Here is a 14,519-nt window from a genome sequence, read left to right on the forward strand (position 1 = left end):
ATCTTAAGCTAATGAACGGAAAATTTCGGGTTAATTTTCAAGAGGTTTTTCTTTTTGGTGCCCAGTTTGAACTTATTTTTGAAAGAGTTTGGTGGGGTGGATTGGGGAAAGGAGGGGAGTATACAATTTACCAGCCTTTTTTCCAGCCACCGCCTGAAGAGTAGCCACCACCTGAGGCGTAACCACCCGAGGAGTAGCCACCGCCTGAGGAGTAACCACCGCCAGAGGAGTAGCCACCGCCGGAGGAGTAACCACCGCCTCCCGAAGAGTGACCCTCATTGATGACTTTGACAATGATAACTTTTTCAACGGGTGCTGGAGCAGGGGCTGGAGCTGAGTATCCACCGCCGTAGCTGGAACCGCCTGAATAACCACCTCCGTAGCTGGAACCGCCCGAGTAGCCACCACCGTAGCTTCCACCGCCACCGCCGCCGCCACCGCCGAGTTTGCCACCCAATCCTCCTCCCAATCCACCGCCCAATCCGCCTAATCCACCGCTCAATCCTCCGCCAAGACCACCCAGTTTGCTTTGCAACAATTGGCCGATTCCTCCAGCGCCGCCGCCACCGCCGCCGCCGCCACCACCGCCGAGTAAGCCGCCAAGAGAGGCCTGTCCAACGGATAGGACAGCAGCCAGGATGACCAAAATACAGGCAAAGGGTTTCATCTTTTTCGGTGATTTAAATTCCAAATCAAATTTCGATGACTGCCACTCGAAGACGAACGGAAGCGTTGACTAATTCCACAATTGCCATAGACACGCACATTTATAGTCCAATCGAACAATTTTTTGACTAGAATCGAGGCAGAGATGGCCAAACGAACAAACATTTGACCAATTAGAAGCCATTGATAGCATCTGCTGTCACCTCTGCCTCAGTCACTGTCACTGTCTCTGTCGGTGTCGGTGTCTCTGCCAGTCTGTTGATATACATAGATTTCATAATAACCCACATTTCCATGTGCTGCTTGCCGGTTCAGCCAGCAGCTCATTTCTGTTTGGTTATGCAAATCTTTACGCATGCGCCGCATTTGGGCCCATCTTCTGGTTTCCGAAAAGCACATAAACACATGCTAAACAGTGGGGCAGAACGCGTTCGAAATGCCAATCAGATGATGGCTCAGTTGGGGGAATTCCAAAAGTCAATCGAGTAATAATTTCGAACCACTGTGCACTAGCTGCTTAACCATTGTCCGGCTTTGGGCCAAAAGCCAAACAAATTAGCAGCATTTAATCACAAAAAAAATGAAGAAAAAACCAACAATGGCCAGATCGATCAATATCAATATCAATGTTTTGTCAGCTCTCATCTCTCAACACTTTGACGATGAAGTTGAAGGGAAGGAGCTAATGCTGATAATATCGTGGTATATATCAATTGATTAATAGTCAGTATGTTTGCATGAACTTCAACTTCAAGTAGTAGTAGAGTGTTTCGTTTAGTTTTCAAGGTTCAGAACGAAACTGTAACTCGAATCAGGAAGATGATTAGAGATGGTTAGAACTAAGCATTCGAGTGATTCTATCTCTAATAAGTCCACATCATCGCTTATAAATACCTGCCAATATCTATTTAGGAGACTCACAACCGGTTTTTCGAAACCCATCGACAACGATAATATGCGTATATTTGCATAGCAGCTTGGGCGGATATGCTAGATGCTAGTTATAGGTACTAAGAAGAGTTCTACAAATACAAACGAAGCGACCAACGACAAATACATTTTGGCTTTACACTGCGACGGGTTCAATAAACTTGACCAAACAACTAAAATTTATGCGAAACGAAACTTAGACACAGATTCAAAAGGAAAACAATAAAAATAAAAAACCAAAACCCAAAACGTTAAACTGTTTCAAAAACTTCAGAGAAAAACGCACGTGTTTACGATTTTACATACTCGCTGAAATGAATATTTATTTTTATGGCGGGGGCTACTCAATTGAATAAAGATTAATAAAGATTGAATGGAGGACTGAAACAGCTTGTTTCATTAGATTAAAAACATAAGGAAACATTTTTGAATGAAATCTAATCCTGGACTAAAACTATTTTGTATGTTGGTCTGATCTGAATGAATTTAGTCTCGTTTTTATTAATTCTCTTTGATTTTAATAACAAAAAAAATCGTTCCATCGTAATTGTATAGAAGATACTTAATATATACAAACTTGTAATCATTTTGTAAGGAAAACTTTATTAAGATATCGAACTAATATTTGAAATGTTGTTTAGCTTATTGTTAGTCTTATATTAAGATAAGATATATCTTAATTATTTGTTTGCCCTTGAGGCTTATCTAATTCAAAAAAAAAACAAGCAAACCTATTTTATTCGATTAGCAAATATTCTTAACCAGTTTTATGTCCACCAAAAAACAAAACAAAAAAAAAACAACACAATCCCAAAGAAATTAGTTGCCTTTTGTTCTCATTGTTGTGGAACCTGCGGCTTGAAATCAAGAAAAATCTTACAAAAATTCAACTAACTAAGTTCCCATCGCATTGCCTTCAACATTGAAGGCTTCCTCCATTAGTAAGATGGAACAAACAAATAAAAACACATATTCAAAATTATCATATTTAATTACATGTGTACTCGTATCTACATATGTGTGTATGTATGTACATATGTATATGTATATGAAAAATGAAATTACCAGTGCAATAAAAAACGAAAACGACAAAATAAAAGTGAATGCAAAAGGTGTTTTTGGCCAATTGTGAATTGAGCAAAATTGATGACACTCATAAATTAGTAAGTAATAATAGTAATATTTGCAAACTAACTTAACTAGGCGGCAGCAGCAGCTACTAAAGGGGTCGAGAGGGGGTGGAAATGGGCGGAGAGGTTGCCTATGTGTGTATATTATCCTCAGTTGTATGTATAGATTAAACAATTAGCCGATTTGCATAAGATTGTAGCATTTTGCCTCAGCTTCTGCCTTTCTAACTGCTGCAATTAAACGAGCCACATAAATAAGCATACAAATTACATTTAAACACTGCCAATGGCAAATTGATGGCGCATAAATATTCAAGAGAATTATGGCCCAAACGATCATTCATAGTGCATAATCGATTCGATCATGTTTCTACCGACATATATACATACATATGTAGGTCTATATAGTGTGAAAAGGTTGTATTAGGATTAAAACTAAAGAAAATTTTTGTATAGAAAGCTAAAAAGAAAATAAAGCTGTGATCAAATTTGAGATGAAGAAAAAAGTGCAGGATCTATTTGGAGTTTTGATCATAAATTCAATCAATGAAGCAATAAATCTTGCGTTATTTGTCGTTAATACATGATGTTGATTAAAGTGTAAATATTAGCCAGACACATGTTTGTGAACAAATGAAATATTTTTTGTTGGCCAACTTTATCATGATGATGAGGATGATGATGATGATTGAGGCTGAAACCTAGTCTGAGGCTAAGGTGGTGTAATCAGAATTTGTGTGTTTATCAAAACGTGCAAACAAAGTTTGATTTGTTGTCAAGGTTTGAGGTCTGTTCATGATTATTATACGAAAACGAGACTAGTTGACGCCGTTGAAGCAAACACAGCACACAAAAACAGAAAAGCAGAAATGAAAAAAAATGCAAAAATACCAAAGACAAAAGGCAGAAGATGAAAGACAAAAGACAAAAAACAAACAAACAAAAGCAAGCCAACGGAAGTCGATGAAAACAGAAAATGCAAATGCCATAAATCATGATTGTGACGATTATCATCATGATGATGATGACGATTCTGAAGATGCCAAAGTCAAGGATATTATAGTTATGATATGGAATTGCTCATCCTGTTTGTCTGTGTGTGTGTCCTTAAATGACAGATTGATGTCAAAAAGTGAAGAAAAACATGTAATAAATTCCGTCTGGTCACTTTTACTTCCTTCTTCTTTTTTTTTCTTTTTGCTTTTTTGAATGTTGATCTTTCTGCTAATCGTTGGGTTTCACTTTCGCTTTTTTACAGGCCCCAGCGAAATGACATTGAACTTCATTTTTAACCCTACAAGGGCAACTAAAGTGCACAACAAAAAACCAGTTTGCAATTCCAACAATAACCCCAAACGCCATCTGTGGTATAAATTGTTAAACAATATGCCCAAAAGCTGGGCAAAACAAATGACTTAGGCAACGAACTTGAAAGCTGCGTCTAATCATTTCATGTGCTTTGCATAGCGGCGACTGAAAAGACGTCTAGAGTGGGAGAGTGGTTAATTCAAGCCACCGAAATGTGACAGGCATAAAGTCAACGTATTCTTGAGAAATTTTCAAAACAGTTTTCGATCATTTTACCCATTTTTCTTTGACTGAAATTTGGTTAATTTCTCCCTTGGATTGTATACATTCATTTCGTCTTCAATGTTTGGCATGGAATACCGAAAACCTAACCATATGTGATTTTTTTTTTTGTAAGCTCTAAAGCGCCATCTGGAAAACTAAAGATCTTGGGCACAATCTGGCTTAGGTAGAAGCTTTAAGCTTTTTTGAAAGCCTCATCTTAACAAAATACTTGGAAACCGAATATTTCGAATTGGACACAGCGCAAAATTTATTCATTTATGTGGGTAGGCTTTACAATTTTCATTTTCATTCTGATCTCACTTGCACTTTTTAGTCGTTCCACCAGCCAGCACCGCCAGCGCCGCCAGCACCAGCACCTGCGCCATATGAAGCAGCACCACCGCCATAAGAAGCAGCACCACCGCCATAAGAACCGGCACCACCGCCATAGGAACCACCATTAGCGCTTGAGGCATGATTCACAGTGTAGTCAAACTGGGCGGGATTGCCCCAGGCATTGCCACCAGCACCAGCTCCACCGCGTCCACCGCGACCCTGTCCCCTGCCAGCCGCCAGCTCCAGCTCCGCCATAACCGCCAGCACCGCCTGCGCCATAGCCTCCAGCACCACCGGCACCATATGCTCCACCGCCGCCTGATTTAAATCCTCCACCCAAGCCTGCTCCATAGGCAGCACCTGCGGCAGCACCACCGCCTCCACCTCCAAGAGCCGCCGCTCCACCAATATGAACTTTTGTGTTGCCTTGATTTTGCGAGACGTGTGAGATCAAACCAGCTCCATTGACTGGACCACGACCACCGCGTCCGCCTCCGGGTAAGTAACCACCGCCTCCACCGCCGCCAGCACCACCACGGAATCCTCCAGCATTAACCAAAGCTAATGTTGCCAATAAGCACACGAATACCTAGAAAAGAATTCAACCTTGTTAGACTTCCTTTTGTTCCGTTCGCCATTCCATTCTCCTTCATCCTACCTTCATCTTGTTCTTGTTATCTGTTGTCGAAAGACCAAACTGTTTGTGATGCCTCCATCCAAACAAACACCACAATTTATAGTCCAAATCTTATGGATTCTGCTAATGATCTTTTCAAGAAATCAATCAAGATTTTCAAATCAATTTGCTTTGCTCCATAATTAGATATTCTCCCTCTCACACATTTCCGACTTGAACTCATCGTTTTTGGTTTTTACTTGATTTATTTTTAGTTATGTTTCATATTGTTTTACCCTGTATAATCAAACCAACTAGCTGGTCGAAACTAACAAACACTTGGTCTCTAAATTCCCATTAAGACCTGAACTTGATCTCCTCCAGATTAAAGTTGTAGTTAAATCGCCTGATCAAGTTGATGCCTGTTGAGCGAATTTTTTAAAGGATATCACCTAGTCGTTGCTCATACAAACCTAATATTTTTGTTTACTATGTTTTGCTTTAAGTTTTTAGTGTTTGTTTTTTTTTTTTTTTTTTTTTTTGAGATTTTTCTGTTCGCTTTGTTTTTCCCTTGGCTTGAATTAATAATTAAATTTTCGAAAAAAAATAAATAATAATAATAAATTGCAAATTGCTTTCTGCCTTTAGGGGGGCGCTTGGCGCAAATGTTTAATGTAAAATATTTGCATAAACTACAACATATAAAAGGTGGCTTCAAATGGACGCATTGCGTCCAGTTGTGTCTCAGCCAGGCGACAGATGAAATTGTTTGTCAAACACTAGCCAAAATGAGTCCGTTCCAAAGCGTGGGCCAGCTCGTTTTCCTGTTTCCTTTTTTTGTTTTGCACTTTGTGGGGTTTTTTCTTTTGAAAGTGATTTGTACTTAAAAGTTTTAACACAATTTTATGTTATGCAATTTAAAACAAAGAAACTTGAACCGAGACAAAAAAACCTAACTAAAAATCTTGCACATCATCATGAAAACCCATACATATAACAGTGGGAACTCAAGAACTGACATAATCTGGCCGTAGGCAGAGCCAGAGCCAGAGATAAAAACTCTTCCGGGAAAATCATAAAGCACACAAAACTATGAACAGCATCTCATCCGAAAGAAATGAGAGCCCAAGCTGTCTTCGACTCATTTGTTAATGGCCGAAGTCCTAACTTTAATTCGATTTCAACTAACAAATTTCAAAGTTTTAAAAACTTTGTGTATTATAATTTTAACGTATATAAAATCATAAGCCAATTAGAGTGGTAGACTAGAAATAATGTCGAATGGTTCTACGACATTGATAGGTATAGAAGGTATTAACCAAATGGATACATATGTTCTTTATATCTGCATAAACTGATTTAAAAACTTTGATTCGTTTCACAACGTTTAATCACTGATATATGCAAATGTAATAGCGAATTTTGAAAACATCTACATTATTAGCACTTACAAAACTGTTAGTTAAAGCAAGTAAATAAATAAATCTTAAAGCCGATAGAAGCTTTCGAAATTCTAAGGGATATAATTTTGGCAAAACGATTCTTATTGACACAAAGTTTGCAGTCTTAAAAGATTGCTTTCAATTAATCTTATGCTATTTCCTCTATGATTGAGCTAGAAATTTTCATTTGGCTAGATATACCTACATATGGATGTAAAACATTTTGACTTATTGCTTATCATTTAATACACTCCACGCGTCAAATGTGAGAGCATGAATGATATTTCATATTTTCATATATCGAACGGTTGGGCCGAATGGCAAAAACTTGTTTTAATTTGATTGACCTGTTCGGCTGTAAGTAATTTATATTTATTTATGTGTCTTTGGACTGTTAATACAACAACCAGGCTGCAAATCAAGCACATTAACAAGTGTCACCAATTGATGCAATTTATGCGACATCTTCAAGTTCAACTTGAAACTTGAACCAATTTTTGAACAGTTTGAACAGTAGCAGCAGCGATAAGAGTCAAAACATGGAATAAACAACCGTTTTTCCAGCAACATTAACTAAATGCAGGGTATACATGTATACAAAGCAAGAGAAAGCCTCTCTCTTTCTCTCTCTGTCTCTCTCTCTGTCACCTTGTCTCTGCAGCTCTCGCGCTCTTGCCGGTTGTGGCTTTTGACGCTGCCTCTCTCAAACAACATATGTTTTCTTTAGCCTAGAGCCGGGCCTAGTCTGGCCGACTGCAGATTTGGCCAAATCATTCCGTTGTTAAGTTGTAACTGGGAAACGTGTGTAACGGACGCCGCAGTCGGGACGCTGCAGACGCGCGAAAAACTAAAACCTCAAAAAAAATAATTTAATGGCCTATTAATGTTTTGGTTAATTGACAAGAAAACAAAAAAGAAAAAAGAGGCCCCTTAAAAAAAATTAGTAAACTAATCCTAGATTTGCATTAATAAGCAAAAAGCAAAAATAAGAAGTGTCACAAGATTCATTTGTTAATTTTTTTCCTTTTTTTTTTTACCTGGGTTGTTTCCCAATCTTTTGTGCAATGTTTAAGAAATAAGAAATTTTCTGTGCCAATTTAACTTAACGGATTAATTTAAGGATCCCAAGTATTGCTCAATATAGGTAAGTCCTTGGATACAATTGTTGCCCAAAAACTGGCATAGATTTCCCAAAACTTAAGTTATGATAAGACGCCTCCAACTACTCCAAGTGCAAACAGTTTCTTTCACAGCAAAGTCTAGGAAATTTTCATGGTCTATTAATTTCCCAGCAGCAGCAGCAGCAACAGCAGCTGCCGATTTTGCTGCCAAGTTTTCTTTTTGTTTAAATTTTATGTGTTTTCCAATATAATACAAGTATATAAATATAGCAGTGTAATAATAATAATTACACTATGCAACACAGTGGCCAGTCCATTGAAGCGAAAGCGACAAATTATATACAACTAAACTTAGCTTTCAAGACTTTGAACATTATCTTTTAATCCTTTGGTTCCTTTGTGATCCGCAATTGAAATATAATGCAAAAGACACTGTAAAAAAAGTAGTAAATACTTCTTTAATGTTTGTTTTGTAGTTATATAGAAGTTATAGTCAGTCTTATTCACATCACATCTTATTTTATTCTTGGGTAAATAAAATGATCTTGTTTGTTGCCAAATATATGTACATATATGGCTTAGATAGAGCAATAAAAACTAGGTATAGAATAACAAAAAATACCAAGTTGAATCTAAATTTATCAAAAATTACATTTTCTAGATCATCAAGTAGTTTATTTATATGCATCGTAGTCAAGTCGAACGCTATAAAAAAGCTATCAAGAATCATGTTGCATAGTGTTGGCATGGATTTAAGTGTTAAACTGTTGCCCGCTTGGAGGGCATTAACATATTTTGGGCGAATTGAAATCGAAAATAAATTGTTCAGTTTTATACTCAATTGCGTGCTTAAATTTGGCAAAAGAAAAAACTAAACTAAACTAAACTAAACTAAAGTTTGGTTACTTTTGCTATTGCAGAACAAAAGACTTAGGCAACGAACTTGACTGCGCTTGCGGTTTTCATCACCAGCGAAGGTGGTAGCTGACTAGCTGCTTTCTCCACAGATGGCCGCCCACCGCAATGACAACTTGAATTCTAAGTGCCATTGCTAATAAGCCAGGCATTTGTTGGGTGCAGCTACGTACATAGGTTTTTGTTTTTTCTACAGGGTAGCCCAGGGAATAGGGTGTCACAGTTGTAATAATAATGCTGGTTGTCGGTTGCTTTTGGTGCTGAGCTGTGTCTTTGCGGTCTTGCTGTTTGCTCAATTGGAAAAGAGACCCTCCGTCTTTAACTTCAGGTGCAACTCACTCCATCTTGTCGTCTGACTCCCATATCCAAGTTGAAATGATCATATTAATTGCCACACAGAGAGGCAAAAGTTTTAGATACATATAACATACTTAGTTTGACTTTCATTGTCTTTGCCATTTGCTTCGGCTGTTTTGCTGCCGTCTCTCTTATTATGCGTCTTGGTTTATACTTTATGTGGTATTTTTTTTGGTTGTGTTTCGCCTTTTGTATTATGATTTTTGTTTCAACTGCAACTTTAATCACACTTTTAACTCCACTTCACATTACACACACATAATACACATTTCATAATTTTTGCTCCAGCAATCTACATTTCACTTTTTGCATATTTTCTCTAAGTGGAACCATCCATGGTGAGCAATGGTGGGCGGTGGGAAAACTGTATTATTTTGTAGTCAGAATGATGCTGGAAATTGAATGCTGGTTGGTTGGCTTAAATCTGTGTATCTCTCCCTACATAGACGTGCTGACATGCTCATGAGCAGCCAGCTGACAAGCTAACTAAGAGGCAGACAAAACCTAGCGGATCTTAATTGCTTTGCCTTCTTCTACCCTGCGGCTCCTATCATAATTCTAACTGAAAACGATAATAATGAAGGTGAAGATGAAGATGATGATGAAACCTTTCAGTTGGTTGCAGCTTGTTTGGTCATATGGATGGCTTTGCTGCAGGCAGACATGAAGTACGTAGCCAAAAAATCTATCTCTATATGTTCAAGGAGTATAATTAGCTTGGCATAACAATGTTCCTTTAATTGTTCAGATTTTGTTGGCCTATATTACATACCTTTCAAGACCCACAACCGAATCATGCGCTACATTTGAAGGCTCCTCTATTTCAAGTATTAGCCATTGAATTAATTATGGTAAATAAATAATTACTCTTCCGAAAGGGTTTAAAATTTATAAATATATTTATGTAAAGTGCACTTTAAAAGTGACGGAAAGAGTATCACCGATTCGTTCACCATTCATTCCATTTCACCTTTTGCAATTGTTGCTGTTGCGGTTGTTGATGTAGCTTGTAACTGTCAGCAAATGAAATAGCACGTACCATATAATCAACATCAACCCAAAACAAAACAAAATAACAACAAACCAAACAGAGAAAAAAAAAAACCAAAATACAAAAAGCGGAGAGAAAAAAAAGAGCTGTATCTAAGAATGAAAGTTAGTTGGGGAGTTCAAGCCAAGTTGTCTGACAATACCAACTTCAAATGCCAACTCCTTTTGTTAACAAAAAAAAAGAAGTCGACGACAGACGACAGAGACAAGATCTTGTCATTATGCACGTACTGTTTAGTTCCCTTGATAATATTCAACAATTAACATAATTATCAATGGTCACCAAACTGACAAACTGCACTTTTCACACTTTCGTTGGAGCGTTTAGTTTAGTTTTTTTTTTTTTTGGGGAGCATTTGTCACAGAAATTATGCATATTTTTCTGTTGTCTGCTCGTTTTCGGCCGTTTCGGTATCTTTCTGCTCGCTTTCGAATCGGAATCGCTTAGTTTTCTTCATGTCTTCATTGGTCTATTTGTCTGTTTGTCGGTCTGTCTGTCTGTTTGTCTGTCTGTCCGTCCGTCTGGTTGTCTCACAAAATATTTTTGCTTTTGTTACAATTTCAACGTATTCTGGGTGCCCATTGTTAACCCCCTCACCTTGTACCATCTCTCTGCCCACGGTAAATGTCATAAGGCTCATAAATTTGCTTGGGGTATTAGCCTCAGACAATCAAGCACAAATCGACAACAAAAAAAAAATACAAAATAAATATTGTTCAACATAAACAAATTTGTTTTATTGTGTTCAATTTGTATTGTAGGAAAGTGAAATTTGTGGCCAGGCTCATAAATTAATAAACCTCCAGAGTGTTCCAATAACTTGCCACAATGCGAGAGAGACATACAACAACATACAGAGCTACAATCAAAAAGCAAATAATCAAAGAAGAAGAAAAAAAGGGCCAAAAAGTCAAAATGAAATGAAATGAAACTTTCCAACATTTTCGTTGCATTATATTTGTTTATTACTGGGTATAACCAACAATCGCATAAGGCGATTAGGTTAAAGTAGGCCCTCAGATGCAGATGCGAGATGAGACCATTCCGAAATCGATTATTATAGGTTTTATATAACATCTGTTAAGTCTGTCTATTTCTCAGCAGTTCCAAGAAAAAGAGAGAAAAGTTTTAAATAGCTCAAATTTCTTGGAAAGATTATTTCCTAATGCCAAAAAATTGAAGATTAATCGTCGGTTTTCATGAGGACTGTCAAATATGACGCGCACGTTCCATTGCATATTCATCATTTTCACTCAACATGCGATTTGGTTCTTAGTTCTAAAAGCTCAACAAATTTCAAATCCATATTTATGCTGATTTTCAATTAACAACAACACACAAAAAAGAGACAACAGCAACAACATTCGTATAAAAAAAAAACATAATTAAAACTTAAAAGATTAAAGACAAAAAAAAAAAAAAAAAAAAACAGACAAAACTCTTTGAAATGATGATATGGAGACGGAGGAAGTGGGTTAGGGGTCGATAATACCGCATATCATGGCTAAAACACATATGACAAGGCATTAAAATCGGCCTAAACCGTGTGCCAAAGATTGCTGACCTTTTTAGCTGTGCCACAAAACAAAAAAAAAAAAAAAAACTGAGCTTAAAACAGGATGATAAAGCAAGAAACAGGAGAAGAAAATGCCAGAGGAGTAGATTTTGGATGGAGTGGCCAGTCAACCTGTCGTATCTCAATTAAAGCCTCACAATGTGCACGTAACAGAGATTTGTCGGTGGTGCGGGGAGCAGTCACAAAAATTAAAATGGGTGGATTTGTTGGAGTTTTTTTCACATTTTTATATGCAACTTACATAAATGCAAATTTCAGCCAAAAATGTTGTGTTTGTTTTGGCACTTTAATGGCCAGTCAACATTTAAAAAAAAACAACACATAATAACGACTGCGGGAATACCCTTTACAAGTAAAGCCAACGAGCAATAATGTGAATCTCACTCATTCGTCTGATGAAAGGCAATCAAAAGAAACTATAATATCATCATAATAAAGGGTTAATACCCTTTTTATTTCATTTTCTTTCGGATAGAGGGTATACCCAAATATTAATAGCAAATTTTGCCATCATTAAGTATTGTGACAACAAACCAAAAAAAAACAAAAAAAAAAATCTTTGACTTTAGTCGAGACAAAAGATCGACATGGCAAATTGTTACACGACATTCGAATTTATGCATAAATAATTTGATTGATTGTGTATTGACTTCCGACCATCTGTATGTATGTCTCTCTGACTATCTATCTTTCTCTTGGGTCAAAACAAATCTTGCGCAATTTGGGAATCGGAATACAACAACAATTCCATGTCGGTAGAGGCCAAATCATTTCCGGCTCCTGCTGCTGGCAGACCACAAAGAAAAATCAACTTGTTGCCACTGTTGTTCGCTCTCGTTTCTTTTGGGTTTTGGCTTTTACTTTCGGTGAGCACATGACTTCACTTTTACCTCCAGCCTCTTGTTGGGGAAGGTATTTACTTTTTTTATTTTCTGTTCAGTTTTTATTTCTTGAGTTTTTTCTCTTTTATTTTTCATTTTGTTAGTTGTGACTTTAACTTTTCGTCATGCCTCAATGCAAAGCAAAACGAGACGAATCGAAATTGTTCGAGTGGGGCAAGCATTTTCAAATTTAACAGAATGAAACGATCATTAGATCAGATATGAAGTACCATGGCTTAACTCCTCGAAATCTTTACGAAAACTCTTTGTTTAAGAAACAATACTTACAATTTCAAATGATCAAATCATTTTGGCCTCGTAGAACATTTCGATTTATTTAATTGGTTTTATTTTGTTATTTTGCTTGACCACGTATTAAGTTTCTGACTTAATCGGTTGGGATTCATAATGATGCCCCGATGCCACTGCCACTGATGATGAGGGCAAAAACAGTTACAGTTACATAATTACACAAAATTGATTTCACAGACAGTCCCCAGGTGATGTGGTGCTCCAAATATCTTGGCAATGCCCAGAGGAATGCCTACACTCTGACTCCCAGTGAGATGACATCATCTACATCATAATGAATAATGATGAATGATGAATGATGCGATGCGATGGGATGGATGAATGATGCTGACGATGAAATCGCATCACGAAATGCGTTTTGGTAATTCCTAATTAGAAATAATCATATAGCTTACAATAGACAGAGGGCACTCCAACGGGTTGGTGTGAAGGAGAGGCACACCATGAGCATGTCATGCCAGACATGAGCTTTTTTGCGGTTGCATTTGGGTGAAAGTCGTTTGCTCTCTATGCTCTATGCCCGACATAGAGGGTCAAATCAATCAGCCTGGGCGGCGACCTGGCCATAATGCCAAACGTTATACATACATACATAGACACAAATATGTTTTTGCCTCAGTTTCTCCTCAACATTTTTAAGTAGCTATTGTAATTAATTTAGTTTTTCCAACACCCTTTGGGGTGTTTTTTTTTTTTTTTTTTGTGTGGCAAACACCTTTCAAAATAATGCCTAATTATGCCATTAAATACACAAACACATGGAGTTTTTTTTCCTTTTTTTGGGTGGAGAATTTTTGTGCATTTTTTTGTCGACATTTCAATATATTTTCATTTTGTTGAAGTCCATCGACCACCTATGTATGTATGCCTACTCTGGACTTGCAGGCCGAGGGCTGACCCACAATCACTTCGATTCGATCTCGTATTCAAATTCCAATTTTTGAATGCAATTTCGCCTTCCTGCATTGAGTACCAGCTGAGCCGCATCCAAATCTATAAGTCGTAACCAACTGCACATTGGTTAAAAAGTATATGAATTTGCTTCCCACTTAAGAATTTGTTTCCCAACTAAAATCAGCTTGAAACACATCCGATAAGGGTGTAAATGTAAGATATTATATACATATCATAGAGTAGATATTAATTCGAGGGGCAAATGTAAAATAGATTTTAAAATTGTGTTTCAGTGTGCGATGCACTTGTTGCCGCAGCGGCTGCTGTTGTTTGGGGGGAGTGAGTGCATTCACCTAGGAACAGCTTCCACATCCACTTGTTAGCCGGGTTTATTGTCCATCCATTAACGTTTTGCCATTTCATTTCGAGAGCGACAAGTCAATTGAGTTTGATTTTTGCTGCAAACCGCACAGTTCAATGCCTACAATTGACAATGGCAAACCCACACGAATCGAAATGAAGCGAAACTCAAAATTCATCTTGCTAAATTGATTTGCCTCCCCTCGTGATTGGCAGGCAAAGATCATTGGAGATTCACAGTTAGGCCAAGAAGTGGAATCATATATTATGCATAACTGTTAGCAATTCCCCATGATGAGTCGCCGGATTCCTGTGGTTCTGTATGAACCACAAGATGAATGGCTGTCCAAATTGAAATTT

The 14,519-nt window shown here is 37.5% G+C and overlaps 3 protein-coding genes across 3 annotated transcripts in view; 1 reads left to right on the plus strand and 2 right to left on the minus strand.

Annotated features, from left to right (window-relative positions):
- Positions 1–53: 53 nt before the first annotated feature.
- LOC137586920 (loricrin) lies at positions 54–667 on the minus strand. The gene has a single exon (XM_068303127.1). It carries the CDS (start codon positions 665–667, stop codon positions 128–130), a length of 540 nt encoding a protein of 179 aa, XP_068159228.1. The 3' UTR covers positions 54–127.
- Positions 668–4,252: 3,585 nt separating this feature from the next.
- Positions 4,253–14,519, plus strand: part of f (forked) — a 45,638-nt gene continuing 35,371 nt past the window's right edge. Inside the window, exons 1-2 of the mRNA XM_068303122.1 lie at positions 4,253–4,578; positions 4,633–5,132. The gene's annotated coding sequence lies outside the window, so the exon portion shown is untranslated. The remainder of the gene's footprint in view (positions 4,579–4,632; positions 5,133–14,519) is intronic.
- LOC137583238 (uncharacterized) lies at positions 4,629–5,326 on the minus strand. Its single transcript, XM_068298198.1, is given in 3 exon segments — positions 4,629–4,851; positions 4,853–5,223; positions 5,293–5,326. Coding segments are annotated over 3 exon segments (600 nt in total). The 5' UTR covers positions 5,299–5,326.

Source organism: Drosophila tropicalis, unplaced genomic scaffold (genome assembly GCF_018151085.1).
Source record: "Drosophila tropicalis isolate 14030-0801.00 unplaced genomic scaffold, ASM1815108v1 contig_158, whole genome shotgun sequence".
Classification (NCBI taxonomy): Eukaryota; Metazoa; Arthropoda; class Insecta; order Diptera; family Drosophilidae; genus Drosophila; species Drosophila tropicalis.